Here is a 14,833-nt window from a genome sequence, read left to right on the forward strand (position 1 = left end):
CTTTTTCTTTTAGATGATGCTATATTCTAGACTGCACTCAAGCGAAGAGAGACTATGAAGCAAGATTAAACACAGATTTACAACCCACCTCCTTCATGAATTAGCTCTGTGCACCTGGTAAGTTCCTTCAGAAAATACCTACTTGGTAAAGAACTTATGGGACTGCAGCAAATAATATATACAGAATACTTGATACCTAGTAAGTAATCATCCAGTGCTTGCTTTATTCTCTTCCTATAAGGATAAGGAAGTAGCTCATTTATCATAGTATACAGCAAATATGACTACACATTTTTTAAATGAAGGTCAAGCTAAAATCAGCTATTAGAATATTTTTAAAATTCATACCCTGTCACATCACTGCCAAAACACAGCATTATCATTTTAAAAGGTGAAAATATTTTAAGAGAAAAAGACAATCATAATTTTATTCATTCACTTTTTCTATGTTTTAATAAATCTTTTGCATAGGTAAATACATTTAGTTAGAGCTACAAGACACATGAAACAGACAAGAAATCAGCATTCTGGATCTTTTCAAAGTAACTATATTGAGGAAACTTTTGACTAAATGTTACTTTCAGAAATACCCCCCAATCCCTTCTATTCACACCTAAGTCAATCTGTGTAACTGTCAACCTTTAATAAATCAGTTTATAGTATGGTTTATCTTGAACATCTTATGCTTTTTGAAAGCATTATTTCAAAAACAAAATTCTCCAAATAATTCTACAAATAAATAGCAAATGTTATTGCACCTGAGCTTAAGAATTTAAAATTGTTTCCACTGGTTCAGTTATTAACTTCTAAAGTAAAACTTGAAATAAACATTAACGTCTGGGCTATAACTACTGATGATAACTAGAATATCTCAATACCTGATGTCCAAATAATTTCTGATATTGGGGAATTCGTTACAAAATTTCCTCCAAACTCAGAGGAAAGTGAGTTTGTTGTAATAGAGGGAGCTCCTCATTACCTGAGCTAATCAAGGAAACATGGGCAGGTCACTCGTGGGAACCCAGCTTGTCTGGGAACCATACTCTCGCTCCTGACTTTGGAGATCTCTGTTCTAACAGATAGGTTCCACTGGCAGCCCTTTCTCAAAGAGATGATCTGCTCTCTCTCAGCTCTTCCCACAGCTTGGACTATGCTAAACTAAGGGTACCAACCTCAGGACAGGACCACAGTCTACAAATGCCTGGCAGCAATAATGTGGAGGACAGGGACATTCAGTCAGGGGCAAAAAAGGTGGTTTGGGAAAGGATATCTGACTGAGGACCAAAGTGATAAGTCACAATGGTGAAAGAATATTAAAATCTAAGGCTGCACAAGGCACTGTAAACAGCAATGATCTTTATTAGAAATGTTAGAGTTCAGTTGCACTAAAAGAGCTAATATAATCTAGGATTGAAATAAAAATACCTGAGAAGTTATTTTTCTCTAGGCAACAAAGTAAGTGTTGTTTCTGTTTTTAGCGAAAGTTCATCGATGCCTTAATTCATTTGTCTTCATAAAAAAAGAGTAGATTTTTAACAAAATGTTCAACAAAAGAATTATGGATCTTAATGCTGAGTATATCAATTTACTACTCATTTTGGTCTTTCCATTAGTTACCTATATAAAAATGGTGTGTTTCTCAGTAGCAGGTACAACAGCTTTTAAAGAGAACTTAGGCAAAATAAGAGAGAAATCATAAATATCAAGAAAGTAAATGAAGCAAAAATGTCTAGTGTCATGTTCATCCTAAAGTATATTAATATTCTTCCTTGGATTTTCATTATTAAAGTAAAATTCTTAGTCTAATGAATTATTACAAAAGATTCCAATCTTTAAAAATGATGAAAGACTTTAAGATCTCATTAATGGAATTAGAAATGTCAGTTATTATGCTACTGGTCAAGTTTGGTCTGTATTTTCTGGGCCTCTTCAGGCCAAGAATAACAATCAGGTAGGATCTGGTCATAATCAGTATCATACATCTGAGAGCGGACAAATGCCTCCTTGTTTGGGGGTTCAGGATAAACTGTGGCTGTCTTTTCTTGGTAAGCATCTTTCACAATCTAGGAATAAAAAAAGAATATTGATTAACAAATAGAGTTGATGGTAAGTACATGTCAGTTTTTATCTGTTTTGAAAAATTAATTTATGTCACCTGTTTAAAAAAATAGGTTAGATTATGATAAAAGCACACATACACAAAGAAGGTTTAAAATGAAAATGCAACTTTAAATCATATAGCTGGAGGAGAACATGATGTCAACAACCGAAAGTGAGAATAGAAATGTATTATATGTGATCATAACAGGATTTAGCATATAATCCAGTGGTAAAGGTCTTGAAATGACCAGAATGATAATTAACTTGAACTAAATACCTTAATATTCCTGCTAAGTCTGAACTCAGTGTGCAGCTTCAACAGTCCCTATGCTGACCACAGCCTCTTACAAAATGTCCTTATTTATCCCTGCTCACCTAATCAGCTGGACTCTGTCCTCAGTTTCAATGCTCCTCGCCAGTATCACAGGATCTCCCCTCCCTGTCTCCCTGTCAAACTCACCATCTTAGCCCCCAGCCTGGTGGGGGGGACCCCAGTGCTGGCTTTCTTCCTTCATGGCTCCCTCCTGCGATGTCATACTTTTCCTAACTCTACCTGGGTCACACATTATCCTTTTCTTTGACAAACAAAAACACTTTCTCTCCTAGTTACCACAGGCAGTTGCGAACCTTCCTCCGTCACATCTGCATTTGACTCTCACCACTGTACTGAGAACATCCCAGTTTATCAGAGAAAACAATCTCAATTTCCCCTTCCATCAACTCAAACTATCTCCTCTGTATCTTTAAACATTCTCTCTTCCCTTACTTTCTTTGAAAAGAATGGATTCTTCCTCTTGTCAAGATTAATCAGTCTATACATGTTCTTTAACTCACTCCAGTTGTAAAAAAGGCAATCACTGGCAGCTATTTATGTAATAGAGTTATATGGATAAGTCTGATTTTGAAGACTATTGAAATGATCAAGTATCTTTTCTCAATGAAAAATTACGCATTTATGAAAAAATATGGTTCCAAAGACTGACGTTTTATGGAGAAGTGTTTATGAAAAACATGAAATAGATGTATACATCCATGATTATGAAGATGTTAGCAAAGCAAGCAAGCACATGAAGAAAGACTGGAGGTGAATATACCAAAATGGTAAAACTGCTTATGTTAGAAAAATACAGTAGCAGGTAATTTCTTCTCTTTTTCCCAAAGTATCTATAATTTGGTATTATTACTTTTTAACAGCTTTTTTGAGGTATGATTCATTGACTACAAAATCCCAACATATTAAGTACACAATTATTTTTGTAAATTCACAGAGTTGTGCAACTGTTAGCACATCCAGTTTCAGAACACCTCCATCATCCCAGAGAACTCTTATGCTTTCTGCAATGGCTATATTTTATAATAAAATACATTGTTTTATTCCTGACATAGACCTCTGGAAGTTTACTCCTCTTTCTGCTCCCAGGACACACTGTATCAATGATCCCCTCTCTCCCTAAGGTCTTTACTCTGTCCTTGTCAATGCCAGACTCTGCAAGAGCAATTTGTATTGGCTGCTTTCCTAATTCTCCCTAGATACAACTTCTGTGCTATGGAAACTTTTGTAAAAGGTTCTGGTCACTTTTAGGTACTAAAAGTTCATCTGTTTCTCACTACCCCAGCTGTGTTAATCAAAACTTCCACTCCCATCCTGACACTATCTTGTCTAGTTTCTGACATGGGTTTGGTTCTGAGTCTCTTCTTAAAATGCTGACTTCTCCTCTTCCTGGCTTCTTGCATCTGTCTTCTGGACAAAATAACAAACCATGTTCTATCCTTGGTTCTCACTTGTCAATACTTGCTGTCTTAGTAGCCCCAACCACTCCTGGCACCTCCCCCGTTACCACCGGGAATACAGCCCACATCTTTGTATCTGGCATCTCTTTAAGTTTCAGTCATTTCCACCGACTTGCTGGAACTGTATGGATTGTACATGAATGTCCTCTGAAAGCTCATACTTTGAGTCCACTTAGACCATCTTCCTCCCTTCACTTGTTTCTTTGTCTTGACTTGATATTCTGCATTCTGTGCCTTCCCATTACTCTAGGTGTAATATCTGAGTCTTTCTAAACTTCTCTGAGGTTCCTTGCTTTTATTCTTTCTCCTCTAATCATAAGCTAACACCTTCTCATTTAAATCTTCAAATTGGGGATGCCTGGGTGGCTCAGTGGTTCAGCATCTGCCTTCGGCTCAGAGCGTGATTCCAGGGTCCCAGGATTGAGTACCACATCAGGCTCCCCTGCAGGGAGCCTGCCTATGTGTCTGCCTCTCTCTCTGTATCTCTCATGAATAAATAAAATCTTTTTAAAAATCTTCAAATTAAACTTAACATGATAATGTGCTGATCAGTGTATTAATAATCCAAACTTGGCAAAAACTAGGATATAAAAATAGTAGAACGTAGGATACTCATTTATGGATAGGTAACCAAGCAGACCATCTAGTTTTTTGAAGTTTTACGTGGTTTTTGAAGCATGTGCCCTCAATCAACAAGGCAAATAGTGACATGTGAGTCCTAAATGTCATATCGCTTTGCTAAATTTGCTAATGGCTTTGATTTTCAACCAACAGTAATTCTGCCCCTGAGGGGACCCTTGGCAATGTCTGGAGACATTTTTGGTCATTACAATTGGGCAGGGGCTGTGGCAGCCCGTGGGTAGAGGCCATGTACGCTAAGTATTCCATAGTGCCCAGGATAAGCCTCACAACAAAGAGTTATTCAGCCAGTATGTGCATAGTGCTGAGGTTGAGAGACCCTCATTTAAAGAAAACATATAAACATAACCATTATGGGCTACCTATGTCACCAAAAATTCATTTGTATTAATCCCCATTACTCCAGAGTGTGATATTTGGAGATAGGGACTTTAAAAAGGGTAATTAAATTAAACTGAGGCTGTCTGGGGGTCTCTAACCCAAACTGACTAGTGTTCTTACAGGAAGGGTAAATTGGGACAAACCAAGAGAACCAAGGATGTTTGTACACAAAGAAAAGACCACAGAAGGACACAGTGGAAAGGCAGTCATCTACAAGCCAAGGAGAGAGCCCTTGAATAAAATCAAGCCTCTACCGTCTTAATCTTAGATTTCTAGCCCCCAGAACTGTGAAAAAATAAATTTCTGTTGTTTGAGCCACCAGGTCTGGTATTTTGTTATGGCAACCCTAGTAAGCTAATATGATTATACTGCAAAAAAGTCAATTTCCCACTCCTCTTAATGAAAATTTCTGTGAGTTTAGGTTCTTCTGGATTAATTATTTCAAGAGCTCATCTGTCAGCCCAACAGTTCTGAGTTGCTTGCCCTCATTGTATTTACCCTCTGCCCGGTGTTATCAGTTATGATCTTTAAGATGCCATGCATCCAGCAACATGGTTAAGACGGGTGATTCAAGGTCTAAACATTAATCTACCATATCTGCAGCATTTTGGTGACCATTGCCAAGTGTGATATGGAGAACAATAAGTAAAAACAAAAAACAAAAACCAGAAAAAAACAAAAACGTGAAGCTGGGGAAACCTAACCGAAATGAGACCCTGCTAACTTTTTTAGATTGTGGAAAAGAATGATGGGGAAACTAATGATTCATCCCAATTCTTCAATTCCTAGGTATGAAATGCAGTTCCTAAGCTCTGCTGAGGTACTGTGGCTCATTTCTCTAACTTCCAACAAAATAAGTTGATACAAATATGCATTTCAAGGGAGTTGATTTGTAGTAACTAAAAATGCCTATTTAGGAACAGAAAGAAGGAAAAATAATGAGACTTAGACACAAGTGGTTTTACCTTTGCTGCAATTTTCAGAGAAACATCTCTAATGGTGTCCAAAGGAGGATAAAGCCGGCCCTCTTCCAAGTGTTTATCTGATACTTGCTGGGCTATAATCTTTCAAAAAAAGAAAGACAAAAATGTTTTTATTTCATACCACAAAACATTTCCTTCCCCTGTCAATGGGAAACCTGAGTCCACAGACACTTGGGGATTGGTGGGATCACACCATTACTAAAGTTGGGAAAAGAATCTTCATTGTCCAACTCTCTAGTTCCTTTTCTACTATGCCATGGAACTGGAAGCTTTTCCCTTCTGATCTACTAGTGGAATAGGAGAGAGAGGAGCAAGGAAGGCAGAGGAGAATGATGCAAGTGATAGTACAGGAGGAAAGGGACTCAGGGATGATCACACTACTTCTTCCAGATCACATATTCTGGCACAACAGGTAGAGCAGGAGGCTGAGAAAGCCATTTTGGAGTCACATTGCAAGTAGGATTTCAATTTACCCAGATTCTGGATTATCTGAATCACCTAACTGGCCCTGGCATTTGGTATCCCCAAGCCCTTCTGTATTTCTAAATCAAATGGCATACACTTAAAAATTTGCTAAATGTTCTCTCTCTCTCTCTCTCTCTCTCTCTCTCTCTCTCACACACACACACACACACACACACACACACACAATAATAGAGAAAACAGGAAAGGACTTTTGGCAGTAATGGATATATTTATGGCATATGTTTTGGTGATCATTTCACAGGTATATAATTATCTCCAAACTCATCAAGTTGTATAATTAAATATGTACAGCTTTTTGTATGTCAATCATACTTCAATAAAATGTATTTTTTAATGAGACAGACTGACATTATATGCCTCCTGATGTGGTGCACCGAGAAGAGTGCAATTATTAGGCATTTAGTACTCCTAACAAAACCACATACCTTGAATTCAATCATGAGGAAACAATCAGATAAACCCAAAGTGAGGAACATTGTAAAAAACAACTGGCCTGTATGCTCCAAAATGTCAGCACCATAAAGGAAAGACTGAAATATTCTTGCAGATTAAAGGATTAGTCTAGGGGTTATAAAGGATAACCTTTTTTTTGGTTAATTGGAAAAATCTAAATTATGGATTTTTTTTGGATATTTTTTATGGATAATTGGAAAAATCTAAATTTGGACTATGCATTAGATAAAAATATTATATCAGTGGTAAAGTTCCTGAATTGAAAATGGAACAGAGATCACATTAAAAAAATGTCCTGAAATATCTAGGGGTAAAGGGACATAATATTGTAAGTTGCTCTTGAACAGTTCACAATAAAGTTCTATATGCTAAGCTATTTGCTAAACTTCCTGGACCACAGAGGTAGACTCAGCAACTTTGAAGTTCCCTTCAGCTCTAAGACTTTGATTAGGTATTCAGTGTGGCAAGTCTAAACCAGTGGGTTATGATTTAATGGAGCTGAGGATGCAGAGAGGAAGTAGAAAATCTTCCTCTTTTGAACACTTTGAATAATCACCCGCTTATTTCTCAGTATCTCGTAATATCTCTTAGATTTTTTTAAATCATGAAATTATTTCTGCAATTGTTTTACTCCATCAGCATATATGAAAGACACTGAGCGTCACATCAAGAGAGGTTAAAAAAACAGCTCCTGCCTTTGAGAGAGTTGTAAGTTAGTGACGGAGAAAAGAGAATGCTGGAGGGGAGGACAGTCTTAGCTATAGGTGACATGTAGAGTATTAGGAAATCCAGAGGAATATTGGAGGGACCTGGAGTATGGGACAAGTTAGACAAACAGGGAAGGCATGGGCACTCCAGAAAGTAGATTCAGACCAATGGCAGAGATGTAGGGGCTGGACTCAGTGAGCCAAAGTGTCCTGATCTTGGGGAGCTGAGGGGTGATCTGCATAGGGAATAAGGATTGGGGCACCATCACTGCAAATTAAGTTCTGGTGGATGACCGAAGACTTCTCAGGCAGGGTATTCAGGCAAGGGTTTGCAGTGGAGGAGAGCAAGATGAAGTTACTAGTATAACTGCTATGTGATTATTACATTGCATATTATGCAAAATATAGTGTAAAATTATATTAATAGAAAGTCGATCACAAGGAATTTCATAATGACATTGCTTAACTCATTTATTTCTTGCCTTTGTAATGGGATGCTGAGTAAAACTTTTCCTTTGCCCCAGAATTGGTGATCAGAGCCCCCTCCCCCAGCACAAACAGACAGAACTGTTTTTACAAACAGAACATTTTAATGAAGCCATCCAACAAGTGAGGACTACCATCTCCCTCAGAACTGAAGAGGTGGTGGAATCAGCCCTGCAACCCCCATAAACACAGCCACTCCCCTTCCCAGAAGGCTGGGATCAGGAGAATCAGGGAGAGTCACCAGAACCATGATTTGGCCTAGTGGGTAATGCAGTGGCTTGTCCTTCCTCTTTTTATTGCATGCTGTCTCTGCTTGAAAGCTTCAGGTGCCCTCAAGAAGGAGAGACTGGTGTTCTATTCCCCACTTAGCCTGAGCAATTATAGACGTTTATATAAGTAGAGGTGAACTGAATGAGAGTGGGGGAGAATGAGACAGAAAGGGGGGATTGCTGCAGATCAGTCTGTACCCCTCGGAAGGCATGAGCTTCCAAAGTTGAGTGACCACTGCAGAGGATGATCCAACAGGCTGGGTAAGCTGAGGAAGGGGAGGGAGGCTGAGCTGGAGCCACATGTCTCACATCCTGCCCAAGAGGGTCCCAAGAGTCCTTTAAGCTCTTGTACACATGCCCCATGAGAAAGCCAGATTTTCACCCTGGCCTCATACGGTTTAATGGCCTAAAAAAGTGGAGAGTTAATAAAACACATTTGCCCTTTTCTATACACATGTGAGGAAATAGGCCTTAATGAGGCAGGGAGAGGTTTTTCAGAGCCAAACCAGTTTCCCCCAAACCACTCATGGTGCTGGTATGAGAGGTTGGGGTGGGGGGCAGTAAAAGAGAAGGTGACTCGCTGCCAGCTGTTGCTGCAGGCTCTTGCACTGAAGGGAAAAGATATCTGAATTGTATACAAATTCTGAAGTAGAGAGTTGTTTAATCATTGTTCACTGATGTATCCCCAGCACCCAGAATAATGCCTAGTATATAGTAGGTACTTAATTAATACTCGTTAGAAGAATGAGTAGAAACAGAATTAAAAATTACTTGAGATGCCATTAAGAGAAAGAAAAGAGGGACCTTATGGGGAATTATTTCAAACGATGACTGAGCCAAAATAAAACCATTTTATGTTGACTGAATGAATTGGGCTGCTTACAAAATCTTGTTACTCCTTGTACTGCAAAGATTTTTTTAGCACATTTAAATCAGTTGACATTTCTTAGATGTTAAAGCAAACACTTGTATGGAGAGGCAGTATTGTTATTTAACTGGATAGAGAAAAAATAAGCACAATCATGAAAGGATGTAATAGCACAGTGGTTGAAAGCTCAGGCTCTGATATGAGGTAGGTCTGTATTCAAAGTGTAACTGCAATAATTAGTATTTGCTTGAATTCAGGCAAATTAATTAACCTTTGTAAGCCTAGTTTTCTCTTTGGTGACAGAAGACTAATAACAATTCCAAATTCATGGGATTAAATGATATAAATACCAGTAAGGAGTTTACCACATTGTCTGGGAAAGTAAGCATTCGATAAATCTTAGCTATTTTACTTTTCAAAGAACAGATGGCAGCCAGCATGGCAGAATGGAAATAAAATAGCTTTTGGGGTCAGATCTTGTTCTACAACATATTAGCTCATTAGCTTTTTGACTTGAAGGAAACTTATATAACCAACCAACTGCAAATTATTTCTATGAGATAATATGTATACCTCTCCTCTCACCATTGGCATATGGCTGGTATCCAACATCATTTTTTTTTCTCTAGAATGTTACACAGTATCATTTTAGGGAGATCTGGGACAGTTAGAAGACTTCTGAGTAAAGAAGAATCAGTCTGAATCTTTGCTTTCCATGTATGCCTGTCAGATAGACAGGGAGCCAAGAAACTGTAGAATAGCTTCAAGTAGCAAACAGGTAACAACAGGGAACCTTACTGCTAGGAACCAAATCACTAAAATGGAATGGAGGAGTGTCCTAGGGGAAAAGGAAGGAGTATAAAAGAGTCTTGGTGTCATTCTCACCTAGTAGCTCATTCACTCAAAAATGATTTGCTGCTCATGATTTGCCATTGGTGTCAAACTACGTTGTGTCCACTTTCAAATGACCTCTCTTCATTTCATTTTGGCAATGTTACAACAGCTGGTTTTTCAATTATCCAGTGATTTAAATCAATCAGTTTCCTCCAGATGCTGTTGTCAGTGGTGATCATCTCGTGTTCCAGAACAGACATTAGAAAGGGGTGGGGTGAGGCAGGTGAGAGGACGTGAAGCAGGTGACTCAGGCAGAAAGAACAGTGTAGGGATAAGAGGCCAAGGCTTGCCTCTTAGATGTGGACAAGAGATGAGGGGTTTATTTCCAGGCAGCTGTACAGACAATGCAGAGCCATAAGGCTGATCCAGCGGAGCAGTAAGTGCTCCTATTTGAGGTCCAGAAGGCTGCCAGAGTACCAGGAAAGCTAGAAATCTCTTTGTTATATAAAAATGCCCAGGAAATCTTCAGGATTGATGCTTATCCATGAGATTTCTAGTTCCAAAAGAGACTCAACTATTTAAGGAAATAATCCTTAATTATTAAATTTTGGGTTGCCAAACAAAAAATTCACCTAGATCTCCTACATGTAACTTTTGTTAACTACAAAATATAATCTAGTAAGGACTTCCTTCTTTGGTCCCCCTAGCAGTGAGCAGCTGTGATACTGTATTTATTCTTCTTGATAACATAAATGCCTAGTTCTATTTAGCTCAATTCAGTAAATATTTACAAAGTTTCTTTATGTGCTTTAGCATTGTGCTAGGTGCTAATGGAGTTCTTGTTTTTTTTTTTTTTTTCTAATGGAGTTCTGAAAGAAGTATATGAAAGACTGTCTTTAAAGAAGATAATCTACAATTTAATTGTAAGGCAACATTTAACTGTTTGAAATATAAAGCTCTCAAGAGCATAATACAAGTAGAAATTAAACTAAATGTCAAGGTGTTTGATAAAGACAGCCATGGCTAAACAAAGATCAAGATGAGCCACGGTAGTCACAAAAGGAGTTAGGCAGTGACCAGAAGGTTAGGCTTAGCCAGGTGGAAAACAGTTCTGAGTTTTCCAACCAGGATAACAGAGCAGTTATGCAGGTCTATGTGTGTACCATGTGTTTGAAGCTTTGAGATTAGGGAGAATGAAAGAATGTCAGGTTTCTAGCCTTTAGAGTCTGCTTAGAAAGGGATGTCACTAATAGCAATGCAAATATTGAGGGTAAGGGAAGATGAGAAGTAAAGTTTTATGCATCTTGAGTTTAAGGAAACTCCGGCATTAAGCAAGCATTAAGGAAGCAGGCATTTCTGTGGAAATATCGATCAGACATAAGAAAAGATGAGACCAGAGATACATAGATTTGGCCACTTAGAATTAAGATAATGGAAACTAGAGAATGGAGGAGATCCCCAAATTCCCCCAGATTCATAAGAAAAAGGGAAGAAAAAAGTTAGGACAAAATAAAAAGGATGCTAGAAAAAAAAGCTCTTAGGACAAAATAAAAAGGATGCTAGAAAAAAAAGCTCTTAGTTAAAAGGGATTTGAAAAGAAGACAAAGAAAACAATGAGGTGGTATAAATAACAGGAATGTTGTGTGGAAGCCTGAGAGAAAAACAGGGGAAAGGTCAAAAGATTTAGCTGGAGAGATCACTAGCTATGATAAGAATAAGACTATTGACATTACATTTTATTTCTTTTCTTCATAGTTTTTTGGTAGTGATTATTATTACTACTTTGCCTGGAAAGTAAATGAAAGGATTTTTTTTTTTCATGAACCTTGTCACTAGATGGTGCTGGAGTTATTCAGGAAAGCAAACACAGGCTACAATGAGTAAAAGATCTCCCCCGCCCCCCACTGCTTTGATGTGTCTATTATATAGAACAATGATTACATTTTCCTTAATGTATAAACAGCTTTGAAAAGCTCTCCTAGTAATTAAATATCTATTTATGTTTAACAAGATTTTTTTTCAAAGCTCGGAGGGCACCTGGCTGGCTCAGCCAGTTAAGCATCTGCCTTCCACTCAGGTGATGATCCTGGGGTCCTGGGATAGAGCCCCACATTGGGCTTCCTGCTCAGTGGGGAGCCAGCTTCTCCCTCTTCCACTATGGCTCCCCCGGCTGTGGCTCTCTTTCTCTGTGTCAAATAAATAAAATCTATATTTTAAGAAAAGGAAACTGAGACATCAGCTGTCATACTTTTACTGCAGTGAAGAGAAAGAAAGGAGCAAAACATTATAGCCTTCAGACTTCAGAATATTCTGTACTCACAGAATGATGCCAGGTTCTAAGCACTGATATTATAATCCTTAGATCAAATCAATAGCATAAGACTCTTTATCTGTATTTTTAGAGTTCCCCTTCACAACAGAAATAGCATGTTTGCAAGATGAAAATATTTGAATTTTAATAAATTTTTATTTAGCTCAGTTTAGTTATAATGTTGGACAGTGGTTTAACTTTAGAAGAGATTCACTCAAATTTCTCATGAATTGGATCCTGTTCAAACATGCTATCAACCAGATGAACATTCTGATTGTCAAAAGCTCATGATTTTATAAATATGTGCCTGATATTGTATCATCCCCCTGAAGTTTGAGGGTTAAGGGGAAGTGAAGGGAAGCTGAAGTTTATGGTACCTCTTGCACCATAAGTAATAAAGTACTTTGTTTCTGACCTAAGAGTTTTGTGTCTTTTGCCAGCATCTATGAAACCATGGCAGGCTAACTTGTTGGCTTGCAAGAAGGGTAAAAACTTCAGATCCTTCAGTTCTTAAGAGTTCTTACCGATCCCTCATGAGTCCATTTTGTGATGTTCTGAGGATCTTTCCTGAAGGCCCACACTCAAACCAACATCTGTGCTTTTAATAACTTTATAAACATTAATTCCTTGTTTTAATTTTCTTTCCGCTTGAAATATTAGAGTAGTTTCTATTTTCTGCCCTGAATCCTTAATGATAAGTACTTTCTAACGATCCCAAATGACTTTTATTTTAAACCTTCAAAATGCTGTTATTAAGGAAGGACTGGAGAAATACCACTTCATTATGATTTGCAACAGTATTTTTGTGTCACTACTGTCACAGAATTCGATTGGAAGTGTGAAGACAAAAAAAGCTTTCTTGTAAGAGATCAGAAGTTTTCTACTGGCTACTGATGAACAGTCTTTTATTTAGTGACTCAATATGAACCTGCTACCCACCCCTTACTGTCCACTAGGAGAGTTTCTTTCCTTTTGACTTTGTATCTTATAGGGAACGAGCTGAGATTTTATATAAAGAGATCATTAAACAACCAACACTGAGCTCACTTGGAGTTTTATAGCCTTGGTGAACACAGAGTATTTTACAATACCTCAGCAGTTGTGAGAAAAATGTTATCTGTGATATGTCTCAATCCACATGCCACGACACCAAGAGCGACTCCAGGAAACACATAGGAATTGTTTCCTTGGCCAGGATATAGGGTCCGTCCATTTGGAAGGGTGACCGGATCAAAAGGACTGCCACTGGCAAAAATCGCACGCCCCTACAACACAGACATGTGGCTAGCTTTAAAAAGAAGCATGATATTTTCAAACAAATGTATCATAGCAGAACTACCCCATAGTTACATTACTGAGTGTTTAGAGAGAAGGCTAATTTTTATTTACTCTCTAATAAGTCTGGGCAAGTTTTTATGATGTTGGCAATAAGTTCTGAGGTGGATGATTACTGTTGTTCTCTGCCTCACTCTCCTTAGGGATGTGTGCAAAGCACAGGATGCCCCAACATCACCACTCTCTTCTCTGCAATGGTCCAACCAATAAGCCTACCAACCATTTCTATAGGGGCTTCAGATTATACACTTCTAAACATTAAAAAAATGAAAGATTAACATTACAGCATTGGAAAGTATGACATTTTAGGTTAGAGTTTAGAGATCTACACATTTCAACATAATCACTGGGACAAATTTTATGTATTTCCATATTGTGGAGAATTATATAGAAAATCACATAGAAACAAACTCAATAGCACAAATGGGATTAGCAAATAAGAGTAAAGTTAAATTATCAATAATTGTCAAAAATTGTCATTTTTTCATATTTTGTTACACTGTTTTTGAGAAATCTCACATATTGCATGCCTTAGATGGCAGTGACTTAGGGCCTACTAGGTGCGGCAAATTCATACTGCTAATCAAAAAGGAAGAGGGGCACCTAGGTGGCTAGTAGGTTAAATGCCTGACTCCTGATTTCAGCTCAGCTCATGATTTCACAGTTGTGAGATTGAGCCCTGCTATAGGCTCCACACTGTGTATGGAGTCATGGAGTCTGCTTGGGATTCTCTCTCTCTGTCTCCCTCTGCCCCTCTACTCTTTCTCTAAAAAAAAAAAAAAAAAAAAAAAAAAGGTTGGGGGGAGAATCTGATCGGTGGAAATGTAGCTGAGAATAGTCAGGCTTCTAAAATAGTTATAGGAAGCCCTTGACAAATAAAGCGTCACAATCTAAGAAATCCATTTGAAAAAAGCAACATTTAAATAGTGACAGTTTTTGCTGTAACTTTCATCCCTATTTAGGATCTAAATTCATTATAATATTAATAATATTAACTTAATATTCATTTTTAACAAAGGTCGTAATATATTTTTGTATACAGGTAAAGTTGTATAATGATTCAACCTTCATCAGGGTATAAAAAGATGAAAACAGGTAAGAAAGAAAATAGAAATTGTCATCTAGATGTCTATAGGACACATGTTTTATAGAACATTACATTTTGTTTTCAGACAAGTCTGATAACTTCA

At 37.8% G+C, this 14,833-nt stretch overlaps 1 protein-coding gene across 3 annotated transcripts in view; it reads right to left on the bottom strand.

The window, feature by feature from the left end:
• Window positions 1-204: 204 nt before the first annotated feature.
• ME1 (malic enzyme 1) overlaps window positions 205-14,833 on the bottom strand; it is a 196,137-nt gene continuing 181,508 nt past the window's right edge. For all 3 annotated transcript variants that reach the window (XM_025444662.3, XM_049092303.1, XM_049092302.1), the window contains exons 12-14: window positions 13,400-13,573; window positions 5,877-5,975; window positions 205-2,063 (exon numbers count right to left, since the gene is read on the bottom strand). In XM_025444662.3, coding sequence (XP_025300447.3) covers window positions 1,893-2,063; window positions 5,877-5,975; window positions 13,400-13,573 — 444 coding nt within the window. In that variant the 3' untranslated portion in view covers window positions 205-1,892. The remainder of the gene's footprint in view (window positions 2,064-5,876; window positions 5,976-13,399; window positions 13,574-14,833) is intronic.

The sequence above is a fragment of the Canis lupus genome, chromosome 12 (genome assembly GCF_003254725.2).
Source record: "Canis lupus dingo isolate Sandy chromosome 12, ASM325472v2, whole genome shotgun sequence".
Taxonomy (NCBI): Eukaryota; Metazoa; Chordata; class Mammalia; order Carnivora; family Canidae; genus Canis; species Canis lupus.